We start from the raw sequence: 10,863 nt of genomic DNA, 5'->3' as shown, positions 1-10,863 counted from the left end.
TGTCTTGTCTGGAGACAATACACATCTTTTTAGCCTGTCTTGATGCTCTCTCCACTCACATTGTTTTGTTTCTTAAAGACTTGATTAGTGTCTTTATAAGCTCTGTTTGTGAACAGAATTCCCACTCACCTGAAGAAGGGGCTTAGAGCTCCGAAAGTTTGTGTGGCTTTTGCTACCAAATAAACCTGTTGGACTTTAACCTGGTGTTGTTAAACTTCTTACTGTGTTTACCCCAGTCCAACGCCGGCATCTCCACATTATGATTGCCCAAAGGAGGCAGAGAGTGGGTATGCATGGGTCTTTTTCTAAATGGAGGTCAGTCACCAGTGGTGTGCCACAGGGATCTGTTCTGGGACCCTTGCTGTTTGTCATTTTCATAAATGACCTGGATGAGGAAGCGGAGGGATGGGTTGGTAAGTTTGCCGACGACACGAAGGTTGGTGGGGTTGTGGATAGTCTGGAGGGATGTCAGAAGTTACAGAGGGACATAGATAGGATGCAAGACTGGGTGGAGAAGTGGCAGATGGACTTCAACACAGATAAATGCGTAGTGGTCCATTTTGGCAGGTCAAATGGGATGAAGGAGTACAATATAAAGGGAAAGACTCTTCGTACTGTAGAGGATCAGAAGGACCTTGGGGTCCAGGTCCATAGGACACTAAAATCGGCCCCGCAGGTGGAGGAGGCCAAGGTTAAGAAGGCGTATGGTGTGCTGGCCTTTATCAATCGAGAGATTGAGTTTAGGAGTCCGGGGATAATGATGCAGCTATATAAGACCCTCGTCAGACCCCACTTGGAGTACTGTGCTCAGTTCTGGTCGCCTCATTACAGGAAGGATGTGGAAAAGATTGAAAGGGTGCAGAGGAGATTTACAAGGATGTTGCCTGAATTGAGTGGCATGCCTTATGAGGATAGGCTGAGGGAGCTCGGTCTTTTCTCCTTGGAGAGACGTAGGATGAGAGGAGACCTAATAGAGGTATATAAGATATTGAGAGGCATAGATCGGGTGGACTTTCACAGGCTTTTTCCCAGGGTGGAAATGTCTGCTACGATAGGACACAGGTTTAGGTGCTGGGGGTAGGTACAGGGGAGATGTTAGGGGGAAGTTTTTCACACAGAGGGTGGTGGGCGAGTGGAATCGGCTGCCGTCAATGGTGGTGGAGGCAAACTCAATGGGGTCTTTTAAGAGACTCCTGGATGAGTACATGGGACTTAATAGGATGGAGGGTTATAGGTCGGCCTAAAAGGTAGGGATATGTTCGGCACAATTTGTGGGGCCGAAGGGCCTGTTTTGTGCTGTAGTTTTTCTATGTTTCTATGAGATAGCAGGGGCATGCTGGGCTGAATGGTCTCCACCTGCAGCCTGTGAATCTCAGCCTCCTGCTTTTGTGCAGGTTAAAAGGGACAGATTTCATTGCAGCCTCTTCCCTGTATATGTATTTAAAGAGATGGGTTTCTCTTTAGCTCTGAGTGACCGATATAACAATTGGTTGGAGGCCCATTTCCCACTCAGTCCTCCAGCACCTTCCCAGTCTCTCTATTAGTGCGACGCCCAAGGCAGTTTCCCAACTGGGGCGCAGGCCCCATTATTCTCAGCTAAATTCAGCCCTCAGCTCCGTCACCTGGCTGTCATTGACACGAGCAATAGAGAGACAGAAAGGAGCAGCAGGCGCAAATGGGAAGTCGAAACTTGTGGCTTTAAATGAACTGCTTGGATTTCTGTGACAATCAATAATTTTGAAAAACTGAATTCTAAATCCAGTGAACAAATTAAAGAATCACATGACAAAACTTAAATTTTTCTGACTTTTAGTCGAACAAACTGGAAGCAACAATGGCTAAACACTTTTTGTGGGGAACATAGTCCTTAAACTGTCAAATTGAATTTATCCTTTTACTCTGAACACAATCAAATATCCCACTCAACGGTTATATTTTACTCTGTCTTGGACACCCAATTATTCAAAACCAGTCCAAAGTAATTCTTCACTCCCCGAGGGTTTATTTCTACTGTTTTCCTTTTCCAGACTGGCAACCTTTAATCCCAGAACTGTCTTTCACAGTGATGGTTCCCCAGGGCATTTTCCCAATAACAAAAGCAAGGCGAATCTTCCAGCCTTGTTTCACAATTGTCAGGAATTTGTGACCAACATTGAATATAGGAGCAGAACTAGGCCATTCGGCCCTTTGAGTCTGCTCCACCACTTATTTGCATTATGGCTGATCTATTTGTCTTGCATTCCACATTCTCATTCTGCAGCCGATACTTTTGAATCTCTTATCCAACAAGAATTGGTACAAAGGCAAAATTCTGCTGTTGCTGGAATCTGAAACAAAAGCAGAAAATGCTGGACAATCTCAGCAAGTCTGACAGCATCTGTAAAGAGAGAATAGAGACAACATTTTGAGTCAGGATGAATCTTTGTCAGAGCTGAAGACAAGGAAAATCGGACAAAATTTATCCTGTGAGGGTCAAGAATTGGGAAGCAATCTATTAAACCTCCTCTGAACCACTTTCAATGCATTTGTATCATTTCTTGAATAGGAGACAAAGCTGCACCCAGTTTTCAAGATGCAGTTTCAGCAACGCCCTGCATAACTGAAGCAGAACATCTTTACTTCTATGTGCAATTTCTCTCGTAACAATGGATAGCATTCCATTTGTAAGAAGTTTAATTTATTTGAACTAAGATTTATGGGGGTTCTCTTGTTTACAATAACCTCCCCAATCGTAAATCACACCAGGTTCCAGTGTCTTAACCATATGGCAAGAAAGAACACTTTAAATGGTGAATTCAGAAAGTTAATTAACCATTAAAAATGTAACAAGTCAGAACGATAAAAGGTAAAGTATCGATTAACAGTTAATATAGAAAGCTTAACTTTAACAATTGAACGGACTTCTCTCCATCCCTCTCAGACCAGGACATGAAGTGACCGCTCCAAAAACATGGATAACTTGTAAAACCAACGGCTCTCAACACCTCTCTGTAAACATCTCTCCCTCCACCTCTCTCTACCAAATTGGCTTCTCAAGACCACTTTTTTACACTTTAAAAATGTCAAAAGCCCATCTTAGCCAATTCCCATAAATCTTCAATTATAAACTAAAATAGACATGAGTTTTCAGATGATTTGAAAAGAAATGAACTGTCTGCTGAAAGGATTAACTTTTCTACAGAACCTAAAGGGATGGGGAGTGAGCAGCAAAAAATTGGCACACAATTACATCATTTTACACAAGTATAAAAATCAAAACAAACTCGATTGTAAACTTCAGCTCTTCATTTTTTTGTTATATTCCAGAACCTATTTACTTTAATTTGATCAGTTTTTGTTAGGGATGGACAACTTCTGTTCTTTACAAACTGCTTCACTCATTTTGTTGATTCTACATGGGCTCGAGAGTCAGAAGCCAGACTTTATCATCCTTATCCTTTTTCCCCTTTTGCCACCACTCCCTCTGTTTTGCGGGAGGGTCGTGGGGTTTCCAATCAGAACTAATCATTTTATCATAAAAGTTAAATACTGTGGATGCTGGAATCTGAAACAACAACAGAAAATGCTGGAAAATGTCAGCAGGTCTGACAGATCTGTGGGGACAGAATAGAGCCAATGTTTCAAGTATGGATGACCCTTCATAAGAGCTGTTATGAAGTGTCTTCCAGACTCGAAACGTTGGCTCTATTCTCTAATAATTTTATCAATAAGTTTCTTGTTCTTAGTTCCAAATGGCAGGTAAGAGACCTGTCCGGTCCCCACTCGAGCTCTGATTTTTCACTGGCCATGCTTGGGTCGGATTGCAACCATTAGAATCCACTCTCAGACGTCTGCGTTTCAGTCCAGTGCTACTTGGAGTATGCTGGCACTTCACTGAATATCGGATCACAAGTCCCTCACAGTTCTTATCACAAATTTGGGATATAATAATTTAAACAATGCCTGAGAACGCTTTTTAACTTCTTAACCAACTACCTACCACTGTTTGTTGATTGGTCAGATCTCCTCTTCACAGATTCGGGAATCTCAGCCGCTGAACACCAGCCGGTCCTGGAATAAGTTTAATTCTAACTCATTCTGAGTAAATATTCTCACCAGGTCCTCTGTCTGGGCCCTGCTAAGCAGCTTTAATGGTTCATGATTGCAGAAACTGAGCAGTCACAGGAATGTGGTCAAGATAGTCCAGTCCCATAATGCCTCGCATTCAATCTGCAGTCCTTCAATTATAACAGAATATGTGGCTGTATGTAGCTGCCTCGGCCGTGGTCAACCCCAACACTGCCTTCTTGAACTGCTACAATGCCTGAGGCGTAAGTACACTGTAAGAAGTCTCACAACACCAAGTTAAAGTCCAACAGGTTTATTTGGTAGCAAACACCACTAGCTTTCGGAGCGCTGCTCCTTCGTCAGGTGAGTGGGAGTTCTGATCATAAAAAATCCTGTTTTGTGAACAGAACTTCCACTCACCTGACGAAGGAGCAGCACTCCGAAAGCTAGTGGCGTTTGCTACCAAATAAACCTGTTGGACTTTAACTTGATGTTGTGAGACTTCTTATGATGCTTATCCCAGTCCAACGCCGGCACCTCCACATTGTGTAAGTACATCCACAGTGATATTAGGGAAAGATTTCCAGCTGCACATTCCAGACTTTCCCTAGACTGTAGATGGATACCAGATTGATATATTCCATTCAACCACACCCAAGATGAGTTATTCCAATTCCTTTATTGTCCAGGACAATATATTCACAATATCTTTGAAACAGAATTTAAACATTCCCATTTGATTTCAGGTATTAACATATTCTGTTAGTTTGTTCTTTATTGTCAATGTCAGGCTGGGGTTGTTCTCCTTGGAGCAAAGGACAAGATTCTGACAGGTTTAGATAAGGTGGACAAAGAAAAACTGTTCCCATTAGCTGATGGGAGAAGGAGAGGGGGTCACAGATATAAAGTTTCGGGTCAGAGATGTAGGAGGGGATGTGAGGAAGAATATTTTGATGCAGCGAATGGTAATGACCTGGAACGCGCTGCCTACGAGGGTGGAGGAAGTGGAGACAATAAACAATTACAAAGGAAATTGGATGGGCATTTGGGGGGTTTCAAACAGAAATGCTGACTAAATATCTCTGAACTTCCTCACACTCTGTCACTCGGTGATCCGTGTGAAATTTGAAACCATGTATTCGCAACAAGACACAAAGAGCATCAGCCCACTGGAGGCCAAGTTGTGAGACTGGTCAGTCCAGCAGAAAGAAACCCTCCGACCCTCCCCATTGACCAACTGTGAGAATGAACAAAATGCAGTCCTGGATGTAACTGAGAGCAGAAACAATCACAGCAGAATCCAACCCCTGGAATCACTCGTGAACTTGTTGGTGTCTCAGCAGCTGGGATGAATCTCTGAATCCCTTCCCACACTGAGAGCAGGTGAACGGCCTCTCCCCAGTGTGAACTCGCTGGTGTCTCTGCAGGCTGGACAACTGAGTGAATCCATTCCCACACTAAGAGCAGGTGAATGACCTCTCCCCAGTGTGAATGCGCTGGTGTCTCCGCAGGCTGGATAACTGACTGAACCCCTTCCCACACTGAGAGCAGGTGAATGGTCTCTCCCCAGTGTGAATGTGCTGGTGTCGCTGCAGGTCAGATAATTGACTGAACCCCTTCCCACACTGAGAGCAGTTGAATGGCCTCTCCCCAGTGTGAACTCGCTGGTGTCTCCGCAGGGCGGATAAATCAATGAATCCTTTCCCACACTGAGAGCAGGTGAATGGCCTCTCCCCAGTGTGAACTCGCTGGTGTGTCCGCAGGGTGGATAACCGAGTGAATCCCTCCCCACACTGAGAGCAGGTGAACGGCCTCTCCCCAGTGTGAACTCGCTGGTGTCTCCGCAGGGTGGATAAATCAGTGAATCCCTTCCCACACTGAGAGCAGGTGAATGGTGTCTCCCCAGTATGAACTCGCTGGTGTATCCGCAGGCTGGATGACCGAGTGAATCCCTTCCCACACTGACAGCAGGTGAACGGCCTCTCCCCAGTGTGAACTCGCTGGTGTGTCTGCAGGGTGGATAAATCAGTGAATCCCTTCCCACACTGAGGGCAGGTGAATGGCCTCTCCCCAGTGTGAACTCGCTGGTGTCTTTGCAGGTTGGATAACCGAGTGAATCCCGTCCCACACTGAGAGCAGGTGAACGGTCTCTCCCCAGTATGAACTCGCTGGTGTCTCTGCAGGCTGGATAACTGAGTGAATCCCTTCCCACACTGAGAGCAGGTGAAGGGCCCCTCCCCAGTGTGAATTCGCTGGTGTGTCTGCAGGTGGGATGGTTGACTGAATCCCTTCCCACACTGAGAGCAAGTAAATGGCCTCTCCCCCGTGTGGCTGCGCCAATGAGCTTCCAGCTCAGATGGGTATTTGTATCTCTTCCCACAGTCCCCACATTTCCATGGTTTCTCCATGGTGCAGGTGTCCTTACCTCTCTCTTCAGTTGACAACTCGTCCACACACAGAACAGTCCCCCCACCCCCGCTGTGAATGGTGTGATATTTATTCAGGCTGTGTAACTGGTTCAAGCTCAGTGCACTGGAACACACTCACTCCAGTGTGGCAGTGTGTTGGCACTTTTCCAGTCACACTGATGTTTGAAATCTTTTCAAGTCATCAGACCGGACAACCATTTCTCCTCGATTCAAAGGCCGATGATATTCAGGTCCTAAGGAATGTGACTCTGTCAGATCGAGATGTGGCGTTTGAGATTTCGGCCTGTGATTCCTCTTTCAATATCCTGTAAAACAAGTTTACAGAGGTCATCAGTGTCAGTGCAGGATAGAAATTCAGAACACACAATTCTAGTTTCTATGGAACATTCTTTCCTCTCTCCAGACTCGAAACATTGGCTCTATTCTCTCTCTATCTGGGGGATAGCGTGGGAAATGATGCTGCGGTAGATCAGCCAATTCTCAATGAATGGTTGCAGCAGTTCGATGGGCTGAATGGCCAACTGCAGCTCCTGTTTCTTATGATTTGTGTGTGGTGGACAGGAAGCAGTGAGCATGGATCTGTCAATCAGCCTCAATCAGCACCTTCAGGAGAATTGGGAGGGTGAATATTAGATACAGCAGAGTGAGAATGGAGGGAGAGTGAGTGGGATGGAGATTTACAGCTTTTGGGGAATGAGAGGAAAGAATGTTCATTAGAATCATAGAATTCCTACATCTTATCAACCGTCCCTGAGCCTTCACAATGAATCTCTCTTCTCAAGACACTTATCTCTGACTTGTCTGTTCTGCTCGCAGTCTCACAAAGCAGCTGCCTGTGTGTTGATACGAGGGGCCCTGCTCAGCAAGTTTAATGTTTCATGACTGTGTCTTTAATGACTGAATAACTATAGGAATATGGTCAAGTCAGCTAAATCACATGATGCTTTATATTTCGGTTAGTAACTGTCCATTTTGTTAACATACCACATTTGGATATATAAATACAGATAAAAGCAAAATATTGCAGGTGCTGGAATCTGAAACAAAAACAGAAAATGCTGGAAAATGTCAGCAGGTCTGACAGCATCTGTGGAGAGAGAATAGAGTCATCATTTAAATCTGGATGACCCTTCATCAGAGCTCTGACAAAGGGTCATCCAGACTCGAAACGTTGGTCTATTCTCTCTCTATAAATATATATAGGACAGCTGCCTCAGGCTTGGCCCACTCTAACACATGCACGAAGCAGGGCTGACTATGTGGAAATGCTCAGATTAAAGTTTCCTGCCTTCTCTTTAACAGCGAGTGAAAATGTTTATCGGCTTGCAGACCTTCAAAGGAGTCAGTGTCTGCTATTTCAGCATGAACAGGCTAATCTTCACCTGCGTAGGCCCCATAACATTCTGCTTTTCAGCCTTCACCAGAGGGTGAGCAAGGCCAGATTTCTCCATAGCAAATACCAAAGGCGAGATATGGGGATATGCTATGCAAATAAAGGATTAGCAGAAGTCAATTTTTCATCGAATGCGAAAGGGTGAAAAGCTAGGATTTAATTGGCGAATATGTCCGTCAACGAAGGATTAGAAACATTCCTGGTTTCTGATTTGCTGTAATTGACTATTATTGCCAAGTTATTTTTCTGTAACATCAGAACCACTTGCGGGTGGAGTTTAATTTAGACAAATGCGAGGTGATGCATTTTGGTAGATTGAACCAGGGCAGGACTTACTCAGTTAATGGTAGGGCGTTGGGGAGAGTTACAGAACAAAGAGATCTTGGGGTACATGTTCATAGCTCCTTGAAAATGGAGTCACAGATGGACAGAGTGGTGAAGAAGGCATTCGGCATGCTTGGTTTCATCGGTCAGAACACTGAATACAGGAGTTGGAATGTCTCGTTGAAGTTGGACAAGACATTGGTAAGGCCACACTTGGAATACTGTGTGCAATTCTGGTCACCCTATTATAGAAAGGATATTATTAAACTAGAAAGAGTGCAGAAAAGATTTACGAGGATGCGACCAGGACTTGATGGATTGAGTTATAAGGAGAGACTGGATGGACTGGGACTTTTTTCTCTGGAGCGTCGGAGGCTGAGGGTTGATCTTGTAGAGGTCTATAAAATAATGAGGGGCACAGATCAGCTAGATAGTCAATATCTTTTCCCAAAGGTAGGGGAGTCTAAAACTAGAGGGCATAGGTTTAAGGTGAGAGGGGAGAGATACAAAAGTGTCCAGAGAGGCAATTTTTTCACACAGAGGGTGGTGAGTGTCTGGAACAAGCTGCCAGACGTAGGAGTGGAGGCGGGTACAATTTTGTCTTTTAAAAAGCATTTAGATAGTTACATGGGTACAATGGGCATAGAGGGATATGGGCCAAATGCGGGCAATTGGGATTAGCTTAGAAGTTTTTTTAAAAAGGGTGGCATGGACAAGTTGGCCAAAGGACCTGTTTCCATGCTGTAAACCTCTATGACTATGACTTTGTGGAAAAAACTTGCCTCAAACATCTCCTTTAAACCTTGCCCCTCACACCTTAAACCTATGCCCCCTAGTAATTGACTCTTCCATCCTGGGAAAAAGCTTCTGACTCTCCACTCTGTCCATACCCCTCATAATTTTGTAGACTTCTATCAGGTCGCCCCTCAACCTCTGTCGTTCCAGTGAAAATAAACCAAGTTTCTCCAACCTCTCCTCATAACTAATGCCCTCCATACCAGGCAACATCCTGGTAAATCTTTTCTGTACCCTCTCCAAAGCCTCCTCCTTTTGAATGGACCGACCTCATATTAAGCTGATCTTTCTCTTCACTCTTTCTGTAACTGTAACACTATATTCTGCACTCTCTCCTACTCCGCTGTGTACTCTATGAACAGTATGCTTTGTCTGTATACCGCGCAAGAAACAATACTTTTCACTGTATCCCAGTACATGTGACAATAAATCAAATCAAACCCATTGCTGCATTTCCTTCCTGAAGCCACATTTGTCCACTGGGGCCTGGCCCCGGGAGAAAGCGCTGCAGCTGCCGTTGTGTTGGGTGTTGAGGCGGTGCCGCTAGTTCCTTATTGGGGGTGTTGAAGCCTCCACTGGGGTGTGGAGCCTCCCCTCCCACCCACTGCCCCTAACGCTGCCTCCGCTTATCCGCCTCCTTCCCACCTGAAGATCAGACAAACAAGCGCCTGTCCCTGGACATGAGCCGCACTGCGCATGCCCAACGTCACAATGCCCGGGGTCTGATTGACGGCAGCTCCGGACCAATAGGAAAAGGGGGCGGGGCTGGAGGACCGAGCGGGAGCGTCTGGTCCTCCAACCAGCGTGAATAGGGGAGGGGTCTGAAGCATGCGCAGTGCGGGTAATGGCGGCGGACGGACGGTTTTAACTCGAATCCGAGATCAGTTCAAGGTAAAGGGCGGCGCGCGGAGAGCGATGAATGTGGCGGGTGGGTGGAGAGGCTTCGTAAACATGTTGTTCAAACTCAAACCCCGATAAATAACTTTCCAGGCGCCCTGTTGGTACCAAATTGGAGGCGTAACTTGTCGTGTTGAACCTGGGCTGACGGCCGTTAATCTGTCGGTGGCAATGTCTATCAGTGCGCATGTGCGGCCGGCATCTTTGTGAGGGGCAATGTGCAGCAGGGTGCAGGTGCGACCGCCATGTTTGTCGGGGGCGCAGGAGTGTCGACCTTTGAGATGAATGGGACCTGAACCGCCTGCAGTCCATGTGGTGCGGGTACATCCACCCTGCTGGTAGGGAGGAAATTCCAGCATTTTGACCCAGCGACTGCGAAGGAACGGCGATATATTTCCAAGATGTGGAGATGCCGGTGTTGGACTGGGGTAAACACAGTAAGAAGTCTCACAACACCAGGTTAAAGTCCAACAGGTTTATTTGGTAGCACAAGCCACTAGGTTTCGGAGCACTCGCTGCTCCTTCATCAGGTGAGTGGGAGTTCTGTTCACAAACAGGGCATATAAAGACACAAACTCAATTTACAAAATAATGGTTGGAATACGAGTCTTTACAGGTAATCAAGTATTTAAAGGTACAGACAATGTGAGTGGAGAAAGGGTTAAGCACAGGTTAAAGAAATGTGTATTGTCTCCAGCCAGGACAGTCAGTGAGATTTTGCAAGCCCAGGCAAGTCGTGGGGGTTACAGATAGTGTGACATGAACCCAAGATCCCGGTTGAGGCCGTCCTCATGTGCGGAACTTGGCTATCAGTCTCTGCTCAGCGACTCTGCGTTGTCGTGTGTCGTGAAGGCCGCCTTGGAGAACGCAGAGACTGATAGCCAAGTTCCGCACACATGAGGACAGCCTCACTCACTGTCCTGGCTGGAGACAATACACATCTCTTTAACCTGCGCTTAACGCTCTCTCCATTCACAT

At 45.8% G+C, this 10,863-nt stretch overlaps 1 protein-coding gene and 1 pseudogene across 2 annotated transcripts; one reads left to right on the top strand and one right to left on the bottom strand.

Annotated features, from left to right (window-relative positions):
• LOC144483790 (uncharacterized) overlaps positions 1-10,863 on the top strand; it is a 50,034-nt pseudogene that overhangs the window by 10,816 nt on the left and 28,355 nt on the right.
• Positions 4,712-9,688, bottom strand: LOC144483824 (uncharacterized). Of its 2 annotated transcripts, none has more exons than XM_078202371.1 (2): positions 9,634-9,688; positions 4,712-6,781 (listed from the first exon to the last, which is right to left on the bottom strand). In XM_078202371.1, exon 2 carries the CDS (start codon positions 6,453-6,455, stop codon positions 5,505-5,507), a length of 951 nt encoding a protein of 316 aa, XP_078058497.1. In that variant the 5' UTR covers positions 6,456-6,781; positions 9,634-9,688; the 3' UTR covers positions 4,712-5,504. The 2 variants fall into 2 exon arrangements, with proteins under 2 accessions (XP_078058497.1, XP_078058496.1); XM_078202370.1 differs by having other exon boundaries at positions 9,430-9,642.

This window comes from Mustelus asterias, unplaced genomic scaffold (genome assembly GCF_964213995.1).
Source record: "Mustelus asterias unplaced genomic scaffold, sMusAst1.hap1.1 HAP1_SCAFFOLD_79, whole genome shotgun sequence".
Classification (NCBI taxonomy): Eukaryota; Metazoa; Chordata; class Chondrichthyes; order Carcharhiniformes; family Triakidae; genus Mustelus; species Mustelus asterias.
The sequence above is the reverse complement of the archived record's forward strand: the minus strand, read 5'-3'. Positions and strand labels throughout refer to the sequence as shown.